Source organism: Melanerpes formicivorus, unplaced genomic scaffold (assembly GCF_026170545.1).
Source record: "Melanerpes formicivorus ecotype bairdi unplaced genomic scaffold, bMelFor1.0.p_v2 SCAF_20, whole genome shotgun sequence".
In the NCBI taxonomy this organism is placed as follows: domain Eukaryota; kingdom Metazoa; phylum Chordata; class Aves; order Piciformes; family Picidae; genus Melanerpes; species Melanerpes formicivorus.
In genome coordinates, this window is record NW_027142372.1 from 1,356,384 (window position 1) to 1,375,189 (window position 18,806).

Sequence of the window (18,806 nt, forward strand, 5' to 3'; positions counted from 1 at the left end):
GTGATGGAAAGATGATTTGGTAAACGCAGCTGTTTTAGAAGTGCTGTTATTTCAGAATAAAATAGTAAAAACCTCTGCTTAGAAGAGGAAAGCACTGAGTGTAGACATGAAACTGTAGAGCACATGAGAAGAAACTGGCCAGTTACTAGCCACTACTATTAATCATGGACTCTGTGTGAGAGATGTGTTGAGAAGGATCTGGTTTGACCACTTGTGTGATGCAGTCCCTAGTTTCACAAAGCATTTGATGTGTGGAGCTAGATAAGATCCATGACCAAATGACATCTGATCTCATGGGCGGAACTCAGGTTTTACATCTCCATTTCTGAAGCATACACTCGCTCTAGGTGATACATATTACTGTGTCTGTACTCTTCCTGTCAGGATTATGGTGAGGTAGCTTGCTAGTGAGGGGAAGAGCCTGGGTAATAGACAGGCACATAAACTGTTCTGAGGAGGCAGCAGGCTTCAGGGGGGCCTGGGGTCATGTCATCTCTTTAATGTGAACTGCTGCAGCTACATTTTAGAACTAACAGAGAAAATAATGTGGGTTTCTAAATAAGTCCAGCATGTGGTTATATACTGGGCTAATATTGTCTTTCCTATGACAGGTATTTCGCTATAACGTGCTACTGAATTTCTAATTGCTGATGATACAATGAAGCCTGGCCATGAAAAGTGTTGACAGTGTAATTTGATTTTATTTGTATCATTGGCATTTCATGTGTGGGACATTCTCCTCTGGTTTATTATTTTTTTAAATGAGAAACATTCCATCAGATTCTGAAAAGAACATTTTCTGTTGCCCAATGCATAAGCAAAAAAACCTAACCAAAAATTTCCTCAATATTATAAAGAACAGAAAAATAACCCAAGTTAAACAATAATACTTGACTTTTATGTATAACGCACTGACTGCAAAAATCTGAGTCATTCCATCCATATAAACCAAGTTATAGAGTAGTAACAAAGTGCATGAAGCAAATTGCTAAATTTAACTAAGGTATTAAAATAAAAAGTACTTTAAAACAATACTTTAACACAGTTTCTTGCCATGATTCCATCATGCATCGACACAAATCAAATCTCGAGGCAACCCGTGCCCTTGACAGTCTTTCTGGCTTACTATGTAAATAAATGGAAGCAATGATCAAACTTGCAAGAGGGTGGAAAACATCAAGACAATCCATCTATTTATAACAGAGTTGTATTTAAAAAAACCCAACAAAACAACAAACAAAAATCAAAGTGCACTGCTGGTACATCTGGTTTGAGCCTATTTGGGGAGTGTGTGACACAGGCATGTATCCAGTCTACAATGCTTTCAATGCTTTGATTAAGCACCAAGGGAATCAAGAATGATGGATGTTCTGTTACTAGCATTATTATGACTAGCATGAAAACTGAAAAACTGTACCAGAATATATATGTAAACATCTTTTGTATACTGAGGAGGCAAACACTCTTAAATAATCTGATGTGTACAGTACTGGTACTTAATGTTTTGGTGCCAGTACCAGACTGGTCCAGTAATTAGCGTTCAGATCTATTTCTAATTACACATAAGGCATATAACAAAAAAGTAAATATTTGGTTATTAATATCTCATACAGTTTAGCAACCCAACCAGTCAGAAGTTATCTTGCCAATTTTAACAATCTTCAAACTCTTGTCTTCCATTTGTAGATAGTACTGATCTTTGAAGAAGTAGGTGTATCCTGTGAAGGTAGGAAAAAAAGCATACTCAGTTTATGGACCATGTAATTATTGATCAAAGCTTTTTTGTCTGACTCCATGAAGCTTAATGACCTAGAAGACTTAGTTCCTGAAAAATGCAGACACAATAGAAAAGATTTGCTTTAAAAATATATTAAAATTCCCATCCTGGAGAAGAGGTCTTAAAAGGAGCCTGAAGTCAGATTACTGTTTTGTGAGCCAGAATTTCTGGGAAGAAATGTTTGCTGGCAAAATGGTTGTTGAAAATGTAATTGAGTCTGCGACTCATGTGATATCAGTGCTGCTTCCAGACATTTACGTGTGTCTGTGCAAAATAAGGCCACTCAAAAACATGGGGCAGGCTCTCAGCTGCAAAATACAACCCATTTGTGCCTGTGATCAAGGAGATTTTTGTCCTTGAGTTAAGGTTGTGGAGCAGCATGGTGGTGCTGAAATGGTGCTGTGACTGCATGTTGGTACTGAGGAAGCTATGGAGCTGTTGAGAAGTTCGGCAATTTCCAAGCCATAGGGATTGGCCTGGTCATGCTTTCTGGTGTTAGGACATCCCGTGCAACAGGCATTGGGTTGCTTTAGCCTCTGTCTCAAACTATGCTAGAAAGAGAATTCTCCATACAGCTGATTTTGCCTATGCCCCTGAGCTTTGGGGACGTCTTAACACAAGATGTGTGTGTTTTTGTCTGACATTTGTTTTTCTAGGCCTGTACAACGTAAGAATCAAAAGCAGTGAGATGCTTCAAGACACTTAAACAAGATAATACATAGGTTTGGAGTTTTTTTAAATTAAAACAGAAAAGGCAACATAGGAAATGGAGAAGATACTGATAAAAGCTGTTTCTTGCCTTGTTAAGCTTTGCAAAGTGTTCATCAAGGAAGTAAATGATAAAGAGTAGCAGCAGATTGAAAGTAAATGACCTTGATGAAAAGGGAAATCTGCATAGCTCATTATTTGCTTGGATAAAAATGTTCAGGTGAAGATGTGTTTTTTAAATGTTTAACCTGTGATTAGTATAATGTTTATCAACTGATATTTAATGAGAAACTAAAGAGGCAGAAAATTTTTGTTTGAACCGGTAGTTCACAAAGCTCAGTGGTAACAATTTGGAAACAATGGCACAATTTGGCTCCTACTCACAGACCACACTCAATTAAAATCTCCTATATGTTTCACAGCAGATAAATAAGAAAGCTTGTTAATGACTTAAATCAGAATGACAGCTTACCACTGTCACCAAGACCCAGGACAGCATCGAGGTTATCTGGAACGCCATTCCAAGAGTCAGCAATGAATTTAGGGGATGCCAGCTCCATTTTCTTCTTCTCTTCATTGTACCTGAAGTAAATTATATCTCTGCATTACAAATCTGTATGTAATGTTAAAATGTAACATAATTTTTCACAGCAAATGTGACTATAAAACAGTCAAACAGAAATTTAATAACTGAGATTGTAATATTGATTCTGTTTCATTAGAATTATTCCCAACTCCTTTAAACCCTGTGAGATTTTATGTCTTTCCTTTTGGAAATGCAGTTCTGGCTGAACTGAAAATACACTTTCTAGGCAAAACCCTTTTTGGATATGTAGCTTGAAAATTCCAAACATAATTCTAGGAAGAGTAACTTTCTCTTTTCAGGCAACAGCCAGCCTCTGAAGATAGCAGATTTTCATGTGAAACAACTATCTTTTTAAAATCTTACTTGCAGTATGCTTGTCATTCATGTAATTGATGGATTGCTATTAAATTGCCAACACATTTCCCTAACATTTTGTTAAAAACTCCTATTATATTCACAAAGTGTCTTTCTCACTGATGATGAACAGATAAACGCCAAGCTAATAATATATGATTTTCTTTCATGGGGGGCGGAGTGGAAACCCCAAACCACAATTGCTTTCACAGTCTGTGCTTTAAAGAGTTGAAGCTCAGCTGATGTAAATCCACCCAACTCCGTGGAAGTTGGATTTAGTTTGCAACTTCCTTCAGAAATGACTGGATCTGTCTCTATCCACATCTGCAGGTAGTCAGTTGTTTCATTTTAGTCTCTGTGCTCTCCACTGTAGAAAGCAAAGAAAGGTTTGTGCAAAGCCTGTTTTGCACTCCCACAAACAAGTAATCCAGGGTCTCCCACTTGAATAAATGTCCCAGGCATGCAAGGTCCTTGAGAGTGAAGATGGGAGGAGCAGGACTGGTTTCTCTTTTTCTGTTTAGTAGGTTAGAGTCAGTGCTGATCAGATGGAGTGGAGATGTCCTAAGGAGCAGTTACATGGTCTGTAGTTTGAACCAGACTTCCCATGTATATGACACCTCAGCCACCTTGGCAGCACTTCCTCAGGAGCGGTGGACTTTAGAGAGGTCATCTTTGACTAGTTCTGGAGGGAGGGAAGCATTTATTTCCTGATTTCTATTTATCCATAACTGTATGTATCTCAGGTTACCTGTCCCTTATTGCCCTAGGGAACTACCTGGATTATATCCAGACTTACACTAGTACAAGTGAGCAATAGGTTGGTCCAAATCAATTTAAATGAGTAATTAAAATTACTTACTGGTTTGTTGGTTTTGTGTTTTGTTTTCTGGTTATTCCCCCCTCCCCTCCCTCCCCCCCCGCCCCCCCCTTTTTTTTTTTTTCTTGGACAGTTACAGAAAATCTAGTGCCTTGTTGGGTAGCTTTAAACTTCAGCTGTACAATTTGAGCCAATTCCTCTTTGTCTCCTTCACAGAACTTTGCTTTGCTTAGCAATCTTGTCGTAATAACACTAAAATAGCTTGGGGCTGGAAGCAGGGAGAGGAGAAGGCTTCCAGAAAATCCATTTAAAGTAAGTGTGATAATAGCACAGGAAGGACTATGGTATGTAGCTGTTTTGCTTCTATGTGGTAGGGTCCTTGTATAAAATAAAACAGCCACATACTTAAGGGCTATAATGTCTGGTTTTTTCCCCCTGAAATAGTTGTCCACCACTTGCTTTCTTCTTCATGCAATCCCTTAAGCTTATTTCAATTCCTTAACAATAAATCATACATTCTGCAGTGATTGCATTTGATAAGAAACTTTGATGGAAATACTGTCTGTGGTTAGAGTGATGAATCACTTGGAGGCTCTGGGATACAGTTAATCAGAACAAACGTTGGTACAGAGGAGAGCAGTGGCTTTGCTGTAAGATTTAGTGGGAATCTGAAATATTGCAAATTGCAAAGCATTGCAAGCAGAACTACTTGCAAATGTTTAAGATGGTCTCCAGAATAATATGTGAAAAAAAATAATAACATTCTTGAGCTTTTAGGTTATTGGGGTTTTTTTCTTTAGATAATGGAGAAGAGTACTGTCCTCAAAGTAACTGGAAGTTATGATTAAGTGGCAATTATCATCTAAATGATAGGGTATTTTATTTACTTACAGGAATCCACAGCCATTAAGGTGTAATAAAGACACTTACCCAGTTTGATCATAACAGGAAATTAATGTTCACATAAAATGGTCTCAATTATAGTGAGACTCCCTTTGATATTTTATGTAGAGCATCTGTCAGAAGGAGCCCTTACAGCTTGGAGAATCTTTTAGATTTCTGGTTGGTGTTCCTGATGTTTAGCTTTACATTGTCTGTTACTGGATGGTTTGACTTCCAGCCTCTTATGAAATGTCTGCATGCCTGAAGTCCTGTTCCTGGAAGGAACATCTGATGGTGAGGGCAGGATTTAGTACCTCTGTTTTCTTCTTGTGTCTTTCTGATTGGCAGCATGAAGGTATCTCACTCAGTTCCTCAAAGCACTGTGAAGTGCCTCTGTGTCTTAATGTGATCTTTTGTGCCAGATCTTCCTTCCTGCCAGTTATGGTAATGCAATTCTATGAAATACAATTAATCAACTCTTCATCATGTGTAATGTAGAATATCTATTTCTACCACAGTAATAGCCTTGAGGCATTTTAAAGGCATTCCTCCTTAATCTAGGAGGCCAGGATCTTTCTTGGATAGAGCATGGTAGCAGGTCACCTGAGTTTGGTTGCAGCATACTTTGCTTCTCATACAGTCTTGGAACAGGAACCTTAGTGCAAATACAGGTGTCTGTGGAGCACCACATCTATGGTGTCCTTTGCAATAGAAACTTCTCTGAGCATGTACTGGAATCATGAAAAGGGTTGTAGAGACTGTCAGGATGAATTGAAGCTAAGATTTTTGCCAAAGTACTAACAGACATGCTTCTTGTGGTTTGTTCAGATATCTTCAGTGCCAACTCTATTATTAGAGCAAATGTGTTAGTGACTGGTACATTGGCTGCTGAAAGGATTCAGTCATCCCCAATGTGCTCTGCTGGCCACACTGCTGTTTCTTTAACACCCAGCAGTCCAAACCTGATATCTTAGTGAAAGAATTTCAAAGACAATCTGGTCAATCTTTGACTTCAAGTGATTGGAGACCAGTCCATTTTTAAGGAATTTCTTTTGGGGTTTTCTTCAAGCAATTGTGAGCTGACAGCAAGGACCACTTGTCCCTCTTAAGAGTCTGAGACTGAAGTGGGGCAGTTGCTGACATAGAAGGGTTGGAGAATGGGTTGTTAGTTGTAAGCAGCCTGACACACTCCCAGATAGCCTCTTCCATTGCAAGTCATTCTCTCCAGTACATGCTAGTTCCCACCTGAAGTGCTTTCGTAGCTGTATTCCCTGTTTCAGCAGCCTCACCCATCCCTGCTGTCAGTGCTGTCCTGACAGCCTCCATTTTGCCTTCCTAAAGGATGAATGCCCTGCATTTGGTTCCCGCTTCCTGAACCTGCATGCATTCAACCCTAGAGACACGGCTTGGCTAACAGCATATGACCACCACTTCAATGCATCTTACTTCCAGTATCTGTCTCCAGCAAAAATGTATGTCCTCTTGTTTCTGCCCCAATTGAAAGCTGCATCAACACGCTGCACATCAGGGGGTAGTCCCAGGTTGGTGAGTTTCTTTGGATAGCCCCTATCCAAGTTACTGGCTGAATAAACCCAGTACTCATTTCCTAAGGAGGGGAGAAAACAAAGCAAACACATGGAGTTTATTAATCAGATACAGAGAAGTAATTATTCTGTTCTTCATAATGCCACTCTTTATTGCACTAGCTGTACTACTGTTCTTTGGAGTTTTTCACCATCAGTGAAGCTGTGGATTAGAGTGCAGGTGTACATCACCTCAGCATGCTTTTGCTTCCTCCCTTCTTAGCTGCCTCATCTTTGAGGGAGACACTGTCTTAGTAGAGTTTGGTTATATTAAAAGAAATAGTTAATATTGTGTAGATGATGAACATGGTCTGAAACAAGAAGATGGTCGGTACATTCTGTCCAGTGCAGAATCTTGTGTTCAATCTCCCTGTTGTTCAGCTATTTTATTGAGTGATTAACAGGAAACTTTGGCCTAGAGCTCCTGTTTCTTGTGTCTTTTGTCAGACAACCTTTTCTAATATCTCTCCAAATACATACTAGTGGAAGATGTACTAGTACATGGAATTATAATTTATTTAGTAAATACCCTCATGTAAAAGCCATGGAAAGATCTGCTCATCAAATGATATCTCTTGATTTTGTGCTAGTTGGAAAGAAAGTAAGTAAAGCATTAATGTGAGAAAAGTGTAAGTGTATGTAGCCTTTGAGTTCCTTAGAAGTTGCTATTTTGCTACTTGGGAGCAAGGCAGGGGTCTGAGTAGTAAGTATTTTAAGATAGTTGGGTTTCATGTAACTTTCAAACCAATCTATGTTTGTTTGATAGTTGTTAATTATTTGGGTTTTTAAAGCATGTTGATTACATTTTCCTGGAAATTACAAAGAGAGGGAGAGAGGTTTAGATGTAACAGGATTATGCATACTATATGCAGCATTTAAAATGTTTTGGCTTGCCTGAAATAAAACTCTTCTAAGCTTTTGTATTTTTTCCCCTCTCCATGTAAACTGAAGCAAATGGCCTGTGAGCCATGTGGAATAGATTATAATTACTTTTTTTCCCCTCCTGTACAGAAAATGTACAGCAGCGTTTGCCATATGGTTTTTACATGATTGGAGATATTTAGTCATATTTTTAGTAGATACTGGAGCCCAGTTTTTGCTGGCTCAATCTTTCATGTTGAAAACAGCTTCCCAGCCCCATGAATTTGGCCAGTACAGCTGAACCATGTGTGTGACTTAAAATGACAGAGGTGTGCTTCCTGTTATACCCTTCTCCCATGGAGACAGCTAGCATAGCTGCCTGTGTCCTCTGCCTGATGAGCCACCAAGGCAGATAGTTGGAAGCCAGAGTGGAAGTCAGTCTTTGGCATAGACAACAAAACAAGGAGAGGCAGCATACATAAGAGACAAGAGCTTAAAATGAGAGGAAACAGAAGAAAAACAGACCATTAACTGATGAAACAGAACTCCCACTATTGTTGCTTTTTGTCTTAAATAATAACTCTTGTTTAGCCTTGCTTATTGTTGAATGTATCTTTCTAGGTGCTTATAGCTCCCCTTTGATTTAATGGATGCTCAATGCTGTTCAGACCTCCACATCCAGTGTTTGTTCTAAAGCAATGTTTGAGATCTGTTACCTATCCCAGCTGGCTCACCTGGCTCTCAGGCAGGGTTACAGCTTGGCGGGAACTGAACTCAAATGCAATATTTATTCAAATAGGTACTTATATTTTAAAACTTCAGAACAATACCTGAAAAAAAGACAGCCTTCTCATCCTGAGGAGCTTCATAAACAGCATCAATTTTCTCTGGCAGGTCAGGCCAGAATGTAGCAACAAGAAGAGGACCTGTGGGTTTTCCTCGTGGGTTTACAGTCCTCCACATGAATCTGAAGCAGAACAGAACATGGTGCAAGATTTACAATGAACCAATTCACCAGCACATATGTTTTTAATCATTCCTGGCAAAAGTCACATAATTGTGCATGTACACACAAACACACGTGTTAGCAGTAATGCATACTTGGAGCTGTTTTCCTACAGTGGCCGAAAAGCAAAATCATTCATTTAGAAACTTGTTGCTAAAAGTTGCACAAGAAGCTGCAGATTGGGCTGGAGGTGAAATTGCTTGTACTGATTGCTTTGGAGTTCTTTTTGCATCAGGGCACAATGTGTTCTGTGCTTCCAGGATACAAATAAACTCATTTACAGCATATTTGACTGATTAGAGCTCTGCTGGTGTTGTGCAGGAAGCAAATGGATCAGGGTGTGTCAAAAGCGGAGATTTGTACTCTGTGAATTGCTCTTGAAATTACTATTGTAGTGACTAAAAGTTCAAATTTAATAATGGTACATCAAACTGCTTGGAAGTGAGCTTGACTGTAAAAGAAACTGCTAGCACTAAAAATGTTCATTAGGGAAATGCAAAGAGTAATTTATTGGCTATTTTATGAATAAGGAGGATCATAATTTGATTTAAGCTTTAAAAAGCTGTAATTATCTTTAAATGGCAGAGCTTTGAGCTGAGGGTTTTTGCTATTACAAATGACACTGCTATTTCCTCCTCCACAGAATGAACAACTTTTTTCCCCAGCTGAACAAAAGTTTTGCCATGGTCATAAAATGAGGAATCAGTAGGCTGGTGGAGTCATTCTTGCACCAAGCCAGAGGTATTATATTCTCCGGTCAAACATCTTTCACCATTATTATGTTGCTGAAGCTCAAGGTACTACTGGCATCCCATTTTTTTTGCAGAGTATAAGTAGTCATCACCCATCCCTACCAAGAATAATTATACCTTTGAGAAACCCAGGATCTGGAGATGAATTTTGGTTTTGTCTAAAACCTGGAGGAGCAGTCCTAAATTAATGTAATAAATTGCAGTATTTTTGTAAACAGAAGTTTGACAGAATTAGCTAGGACAAATCCAACATTTAGAAACACATATACAAGTATGATTAGTTGTTGCATACTAAGTTATGTTTATCTATAGTGTTCGATATGAGGAAGAGCAAAACTGGCAAGTGCTTTGGGTTTTTTGTCTCTTGATTAAAAATACTTACTGACTTAACCTGATATATGGTTTTCATAATTAAGATAGTATTGTGTGAACTTACTCTCATTTTGCATGCATATATATCATAGTATCATAGTATCATTCAGGGTTGGAAGGGACCACAAGGATCATCTAGTTCCAACCCCCCTGCCATGGGCAGGGACACCCCACACTAGATCAGGCTGGACAGAGCCTCATCCAGCCTGCTCTCAAACACCTCCAGGGACGGGGCCTCAACCACCTCCCTGGACAACCCATTCCAGGGTTTCACCACTCTCATGGTGAAGAACCTCCTCCTCACATCTAGCCTGAATCTCCCCACCTCCAGCTTCATTCCATTCCCCCTAGTCCTATCACTACCTGAGATCCTGAGAAGTCCTTCCCCAGCCTTCCTGTAGGCCCCCTTCAGATACTGGAAGGCCACAACTAGGTCACCTCGGAGTCTTCTCTTCTGCAGACTGAACAGCCCCAACTCCTTCAGTCTGTCCTCATAGGAGAGGTGCTCCAGCCCTCTGATCATCCTTGTGGCCCTTCTCTGGACATGCTCCAGCACCTCCACATCCCTCTTGTAATAAGGGCTCCAGAACTGGACACAGTACTCCAGGTGGGGTCTCACCAGGGCTAATAGAGTGGGAGGATCACCTCCCTCGACCTGCTGGCCACACTTCTCTTGATGGATCTGATTGGCTTTGCGGGCTGCAAGTGCACACTCAGAGCTCATGTTGAGCTTCTCGTCCACCAGCACCCCCAAGTCTCTCTCCTCAGGGGTACTTTCCAGCCAGTCACTGCCCAGCCTGTATTTGTGCCTGGGATTGCCTCGACCCAGATGCAGGACCCTGCACTTGCTCTTATTGAACTTCATGAGGTTGGCTTGTGCCCACCTCTCCAGCCTGTCAAGGTCCCTCTGGATGGCCTCCCTTCCCTCCAGCGTGTCTGCTGGAGGGACATGCACAAGAATATCTCTGAGCATAACTCAGCATAATTTTAATTAAAAAAAAACCCCACAATTAAGGCATTTAGCTAATTAATCTTGCTCTTGACCATTTGAACAGTCATTTAAAGTGTTTAAACACAAATGAACATTGTGTTTACACACAAATAACATTTGTTTCATGCCTCGTCTCTTTCTAGACATAAAGCACATCCAATATGATATGAAATGGAAATCTGTGTAACAAATCTTTCTAACACTGTATTCATAAAAGTAGCTCCTTAAAAAAACCAAGCTACAGAATTCTCAATCAAATTTGGCCCTGATTTATGTCTGAGTCAGCACTAATAATTTCTGTCTGCATGAGTTCCAAACTTTCCAGAGCGAACAGAGAGTAAAACACCAAGGCTTTTATTACAACACACATTTCAAGGGAGTTGTTAAAATGGTGAGGTTTTCTCGTGGAAAGGGAAACTCTGTCAAAGCGTAAATGCCCCACTTGGGCACTCTGGTTGCTTTAAATGATTCTGTACCCAGTAGAAAAGCTCAACTGTTCTCTATGGCCAACAGTACCTCCAAAAATTCCCTTTTATTTCCTTGGTCTGATGGGGGAAGGAAAAATACTTTCTGAAAACATTAGTGTGACCTGACCTCCTTTTCTCTCTTTCCTCTCTTTGCCTGTGTAATCTGACAGTTGGATGCTATGGTAATTTTCATGAATCATAAAAGTCACATGGCACATGATGGACCTTTGTTTTTGTGAATTCCAAAATGAGTCATAATGCTGCTTGTCTGATACTTGGAGAGCTGCAAGACTGACAGACAAAGCCACTCCAGTGCAAAACAATTCAACAGTTGTCTGTTTTTGCTGCACATTAGATAAAGCATGAGTCAGTTTGAGCGTATTGCTTTGGTATTTGCACAGTTCTTTGACCAACTGTATCTGAATGTGAAATACTTCTGTTTTGTTGGGATTATATAGAATTGCTTAGTTTTAGGAATAGACTTTAAATCACTCCTTGTTGGATGAAGCCTTGCATCATTACCAGTTTACGAAAGCAGAAGCAAGACGGAGGTCTGCCTGAAAACCGGGGCTAAAAGTGAGCAAATGAGGTTCACAATGCTGTTAATACTGTGGAACATGTTTTACTGCTGTGAGAATATGTTCTTCCTCAGAGGTGAATACTTGGGCTGTCTAATGACTGTACTAGCAAAAGAGGGCACTGGTTCTGGCAGATGTGGTAGGCCAGCATGGTGGGGCCAGCTCTGGGCATTTTGTTAGTGGAAGGGTCTGGTGATGGCTTTCTGTGAGGCTGATTTGTTGGTGCTGTGGGAAGATTTTGTGGCCGAGAAAAGGCTGATTATTGCTATTTGGGATCACTGGGTTGTAAGGAATCTTAGCATGGTGCTGATGGGACCAGGAGGAATAGTACAAAGAGGTATCCCAGGAGACACAAATGACTATTAAATTGCTGTTTTGCAAAGGGAATCTTGTTTGCTGTTGCTGCTTTCTTCAAAATTGCAGCTAGGAGCAATGAACAGGTGAACTGTAATACTTCAACGGGTTTCAGATGCTTGCACATGTTTCTGTATCATAGGAGAAAATGTTTGATTTGGACACATGTAGTGAATATGAGTGGGCCCAGATCTTCAGTGGCTTTGGGAGACAATGTTCGGGGTGAGTGAGGATAAATGATTTTAAATTGGGCATTGATTTATGGCAGGGAAAATGGAGCTTTAGTTTCTCTCACCATATTGCTGCCAAGTGCTGTACTCCTTAAGAGATGCTCTTCGGTGCTGAGCAGCTGGATAATACAGGCCCTGGCAAAAGCAGTGGGAGTAGCAGCTGTGCAGCCACCTCATTTTATCAGGAATGTCTCTGCTCTTACATCAAAAATGCCTTTTGTGTCTTCTGCCTTGGAGGCCTTGTGCCCATGGAACCTATCCCAGTCACGAGTGTCCTTGATGTGTCAAACAGCCGTGAGTCACATAACACTGTTATTTAATGAGTTGGGATTCAACCTGGATTAAACCACTCAGGGAAGAGACTTTGCTCACAGATTCCCATGACTGTATCTTTATGAACATGGGAGAGGAACAGATCCTCTTTAGACCAGTCTGTTGTAATGACAGTTGTGCTAAAACTGAGGATTTGCTAAAAGAGTGTCTCCTGTGGAAGAGGAGTTGGAGATTATTTCCACTAGCCTCCAGGGCTCTATTTCACTGGAAGTGGGGTGATTTCCATTGCTGAATTATGGCCCTTGTAGGTTTTCCTAGAAAAGGCATCCAGAAATAATTTGTAGGGTATAAATCCTTCTTTGGCAGGCAATAGTTAATGCATCTCTTCCGTTGCTAATTTTGTGATTAACATAACAGATGCATAAATCTCTAAAGATTTTTGGGGTCATATCTGGTTTGCATAAACATTTAGGAGTTTAGATGTGTCTCTGAGCCACTGCACTGTTTTGAGCAACCCTCATGTTACTCCACAGAAATCAGCAGGGCTGACACCAGAGTTTACTTTCTGCTCCTTAATTGGTAATATTGGGCAGAAAATGTCATGAGAACAGGTTTTGTTTTTTTCAGTGTGGTTTGTGGCATTTCCTTGTCCTGATCTTACCTAGAACTACCATTAGCCCAGTCATTATTGCATCTTGGCATGCACAATCCCAGCGAGGGCAGAAAGCAGAAATTAAAATGTACTACAAAACTGCCTAAGATAATGACCAAAGTTGAAAATTCCAGGCTCTCAAAAGAAGTTTGAAGAGTGGCTTTAAGGAAAGATGATTTTATATCTTAAAATATAACCTCTCTCTAATTAGCAGACAATTGTTTGGACATAAAGGTGGTTTGGAGTAGTCAGCATGGATTCTCAAATGGAAATTTGTGCTTGACCGACCTGATTACTTTCTTTGATAAATGACTAGCTTGATAAATGAGGGAAGAGCAGGTCAGAAAGGTTTTTGACCCTGTTTCCAGTAAGATTCTTACAGAGATGCTGTTGAAGTATGGGTGAGCAAAGCAGACAGTGAGGTGGCTGAAAACTGGCTGACTAGCCAGGCCTATAGGGTCTGGCCCCTATGGAAGGCCAGTAATGCGTAGTGTGCTCCAGGCATCAGTACTGGGTAGCAGACTGCTTAAGATTTTCATCAGTGATCTGGGTGTTGGGGCAGAGTGCACCCTCAGCAAGTCTGCTGATGACCCAGAACTGGGAGAGTAGCTGATACACCAGAGGCTTGTGCTCTCATCCAGAGGGGGACTGACCCCTTGAGAAATGGAATGGCAGGAACCTCACCCAGTTCAGCAAAGGCCAGTTTGAGGTCCTGCACCTGGGAAGGAACAGCCCCAAACACCAGTATATACTGGAAGCCAAAAGGCTGGAAAGCAGCTTTGTGAAAAAGGACATAGGGATCCTGGTGGAAAGTAAGTTGGCCATGACCCAGCAGCATACTCTTGTGGCAAAAAAAGGTCATATTATTTAACCATAAAACCAGAATTTGCCATCTCTTTCCCCCAGGGTTGATTGAGGACATGTAGCTGTCACTGAACACACAAAAGGAAGGGCAGAGGTTGTGCCCAAGAGTAAATGTCTAAATTTTGATGAGTAGCTCTGACAGATTCCTTCACTTGAGGCCCCACTGGTAAGCAATCTATCTCACTTACCTATCTTTGAAGAAAAATATTTCTCCTCTAATTTGTGCAACTCCATCAAATACAATGTCGTGCTTGCAGAGCTCTGGAGTGACAGGTCCGAGGGTTGGACGTGGGCCTGGCCCTGGGCCTGGCCCTGGTCCAGGTTCAACATCAGTTGATACTTCTGTAATGGTGAACAGGGAGATTCTGTTAGAGTGCAATCCATTGCTGCATAGGACACACAAAGAACAGGAATTACAATAATCTCTAGAAAGGAAATAATCTGGAGGCAGTGCTTGAAGGAGAAAATGTTTTCAGGGTAAGAGTGAAGTACACCTGAGAAGCCCTTAGGTTCTAGTGCTGCCTTAATCTGCTGTTTGGCTGCTTTTAAGATACTGTGCCTGTGTGAGTGTCTGAGCATGCTGAGTTGCCTATTTACCTTGACAGATATTCCAAAGTGACTATACTGGGTTCAAATGAAAACAATACATTTTCTTCTGGCTTCTAAAAAGAAGATGAATGAATTTCAAGTCTACCTATTCAGAATGATCTGCAACTCCACTGAGAGATGAAAAAGTGGATTTCTCTTCTTTCTAGAAGTGCCAATATTTTGCGAGTTACAAAAATGCATTTTGAGCCATTTGATCTTTCTCCTCTCTAGAACATGCACTTTGCCCTCTGGTTTGTTTTATTTTGCTGTATTATCTGGCTGCTGCTCTATTGCCTTTTGAGGCATCTGCCTTTTTTTCAGAAACATCAGGTTGATGAAATTAAGTAGAGTGCAACTGATTTGAGATAATTATAATGGAAGAAAACAAAGGGGTTTTTGAATATCTGTTTTATACAGAAAGCAGCTTGTAAAGGGTTATATCAGTTATAGAGATGCAGCAAAGATAGTTTTGTCTTGGGTTTTGAAGTGTGCCTTGAGAGAACTGGGTTAAATTCTGAACTCTATCAAAGATATGCTGTGCGAGCTTAGAAAATTAACCTTGCCCGTGCCTCAATTCCCAGTCTTAATTAAAGCAGCTAAGAACAAGGAAAAAATAAAGATTCAAATCAGATATTTGATAAAAAAAAGTGTCTCACATGGTAATCATTTTAGTATAGTCTTATTATAATTCCTGAGGCGTTGAATATTGTAGAATATAGTCACTTACAATTAGGAAGATATCTCAGTAGAAAAGTGAAAAGCACAAAAAGAAATGGTATAGATTTTTCTTTGACTGCTTAATTGACTGTAGCATGCTTGTGCATCTATGAGGTAGAAGTATACATGTGGAAGGAACTTTACTAATGATACTACTTATGCATAGTACTAAAAATGTCTGTGGAGAAAACAGTGTTTTAAATGTGTACCAATATAAGAATACTTAAATCCACTTTTTAGAATGGAATAGAATTAGCCAGGTTGGAAAAGACCTTTGAGATCAAGTCCAACCCATCACCCAACACTATCCGGATGCTTGCCAAAGCTCCAGGAGCTTGCCAAATACTTCTACGCCAAAGTATAACACACTCTCTAACATCAAATGTTATTGTGAAGGTACAGCTTGAATTGTGGGAAGGCACTGTGAACTGCTTCCAAGCTAGGATGGGAAACAACTCGCTTCTCCTTGTACATGGAGTTGCAATCTGGGAAGCTCAGGGTGTTGTGGACAATAAATACCCAAACCAACCCATATCAGGTGTTTCGAGCTAGAGGAAAGCCCAGCATTTCATTGTCCCAGTAAAGGCTAAACTAAAGGTTTGATTATGGGCAGTTTTGGGGTAAGTAAGTTTAGTGACCTTTCATTCCTAAATTGTGATCTTTGATTGGAATGGGACCAGGAAGAAAGCAGGAGGAAAGGAACAGAGGGTGTTTCTAGCATTGGTGGTATTGTGCAGCATGCAATTCACTGGACGGTCTGAGTCCCAAAGTTAAACCTGTGCTGTATGCTTTTTTGGATGGAGGACTTTACCGTATAGCTCCTGGATCCCTTTAATATCATCCTGAGAGAGCCGAAAGTTCTTGGTGTAGGTGTAGATAGGGGCCATCAGAGCTCCTGGATCCTCAGAGTGCTCTAGTCCCATAGCATGACCAAATTCATGAGCAGCAACCAAGAAGAGACTGTATCCTAAAGAACACAGCAAGATAGTATTAGCTGCTTGCATCTCAATAGAAGTGTACCACACAGGTTATTCATAATCTTTTAACTTTTAACTATCTTTTAACTATTTTGTTAGATACTCATCAAAATCTCCTGAGAGAAATATAATTGGCATTTACAGCATCCAGTGATGAATTCCACACATATTGCCTGATAGGACTTTTCATTCTAAAGAGATTCTGAAGCCTCTTATGTGGCTGATGTATGCTGCTGTCTCATATACAAGTGACTTTGACCGTGGTCTTAATACTTCTGTGAAAAAAGGGGAAGTTTAGCAAATAAAATCATATTTTTTTAATTTATGTATTTATTTTTATGCCAGAAGAATTAAATTTGCAATCTAGACCTCACATCTTTTCTTCATGGAATGGCATGCAAGTGATAAACAGGCCTGTGTATTTGTGTGTCTGTGAACAGAGCCTGAATCAGCACTGTTGTGCCAGATAGTGTCAGGTTGAAAAAAATCTTTTATCATAAGCTAACATTTTATCAGTTATGTCCAGTCAGTTTCTGAAATGTGGATGTTATTTTCTTGCTTAAAAAAATCATATCTGCCTCTAGCATTTGTTTGCAAATATATAAAAACCCTGGTGCTATACTTAACTTCACCCATGTTACAAATAAGGCCAAAGATTAACAAAATGATTGGAACCACAGCCATTCAGCATGCACACTATATACTGGCTCTCTCAATTTTTGTGTATTTTTCATCTTTGGCCAGATCAGTCAAAAAGTATTAATTTTTTTTTCCCTGTAGCATTTGTTCCTGATTTGGCCAAGAGGAGAGTATAATTGGTGCAATACTGTAGTGCTCGTGGCTTTTAGCGCCGGAAGGAAAGCGGTTTTATTTATTTATTAAAGGTGGGGTTTTTTATGCTTTGGAAATATGCTTCACAGTTGTAATTCTAGAAAATCTGAATGTTTCAGGCAGATGAGCTCTGGGTATGACTTTTAACAACAGCCACACATTTAAATGTAGAGGTTTAGCTCAGATTTTGGGGTGGGGAGAAGTACTGCAAACAGGAGTGAGAAGTGTGAGAATGAGGTCATGGTAAGTGTGGTGTTACTGGTGTGGTCACTGTGCAGTTACCATTGTATTGTTCTGACAGGCTCTGTTACCTTGATCTGGACAAAAGCCCCACTTGCGGTCATCATCATAGCTGCTGGTACAAGCACACCACAGCTTGCCATCATTGCGTCCTGCGCTTGTACAGGACTCGTATTTATTCCCAAGGAAGATGAAGGGGAATACACAAGGAGCTCCCTCTGAATTTCCACCAACTGTTGACATGGCTGTGGAGAATGACAGAAAAATGGTAAGAAGGGAATCCCTTTTGTGAGATTAAGCTGATGCATCTTCTTCTGAACAACTCATTAAAAACAGAAGGCAAGCAAAAGATCTGCAATCCTCCTAAGAATGTGAATAGTAAGTAATATTTGAAAAGAAAATTGTCTGATGCAGAAAATAAGGGAAAAGTCCAGGCATTGCCATTGCAACGACCTTGCCAATGGTTTGGGTGGGAGCAAAAATGAGCCCTGGACTTAGGTTCAGAGCTTTGAAAAAGCAGCAGTTAATAGTGGCTTGTGGAAGGTGATTGCATAGCAAGTATCTTTTGATGGTCTCTCCTGGTGGTGTTTTAAAGTGTGTCTCTAGTAGATCAGAGGTAAGTTTAGTGTCAGAAAGGTTAAAGGCCTATTGAGTATCTGACTGGTTAGGAGGTGTCTCACTCAGGTGTAAGCTTTGAAGTAAAAAAAAACCCAAAACCCCAAAGGTTCAGGAGTCATACTGAATAAATTGAGGAATTGTTTTGTTCTGACAGCAGGGTGAAGCTTAAAAGCATAAGGTTTAAAACATGTTCTAAAGAGAAAGAAATCAAACACAGATGACTTCTTCATTTTTAACAGCTATTTTTTGGAAAACTTGTAAATGTTTCCCCTACGTTTGCTCTCATCTATGCAGTATATAGGTGGTAATATAGAAGAAATCACATTTGGATATGAATGTACAAATATTTTCTAGAGGGAAGAAGGTGCAGCTAAATTTAAAATTACGGTTAAAAGTAGGTATCGTAAGCATGATGTGAAAAGAATACCAAGCTCTGGCTACATAGATTCTAGATATATTGGTTCTTTTGTTAGAACTACCATGTAGATTTTCCTTTTTTAACTGTGTAGCAAGTCATAATGGATGGGAGCCTTTTAAAAAAATGTTTTAAAAAACATCTGAAAGGTAAAATTGAAGGGTTACACCTGGCTATCAGAAGCAACCGGAAGCCAAGTACCAATACATCAAATCCCCACTGCAAATGGTTAGGCCATTTTCTAACCACTCAAACCCGAGGATGTACACAGCCTTGAAAGTAGCTTCAGGGTGCTATGGGGTGAATCCCCTTG

At 40.1% G+C, this 18,806-nt stretch overlaps 1 protein-coding gene across 1 annotated transcript in view; it reads right to left on the reverse strand.

Annotated features, from left to right (window-relative positions):
- Window positions 1-681: 681 nt before the first annotated feature.
- MMP2 (matrix metallopeptidase 2) overlaps window positions 682-18,806 on the reverse strand; it is a 35,623-nt gene continuing 17,498 nt past the window's right edge. Inside the window, exons 7-13 of the mRNA XM_068150500.1 lie at window positions 17,532-17,705; window positions 16,224-16,379; window positions 14,296-14,449; window positions 8,399-8,535; window positions 6,571-6,730; window positions 2,958-3,067; window positions 682-1,718 (exon numbers count right to left, since the gene is read on the reverse strand). Coding sequence (XP_068006601.1) covers window positions 1,615-1,718; window positions 2,958-3,067; window positions 6,571-6,730; window positions 8,399-8,535; window positions 14,296-14,449; window positions 16,224-16,379; window positions 17,532-17,705 — 995 coding nt within the window. The 3' untranslated portion in view covers window positions 682-1,614. The remainder of the gene's footprint in view (window positions 1,719-2,957; window positions 3,068-6,570; window positions 6,731-8,398; window positions 8,536-14,295; window positions 14,450-16,223; window positions 16,380-17,531; window positions 17,706-18,806) is intronic.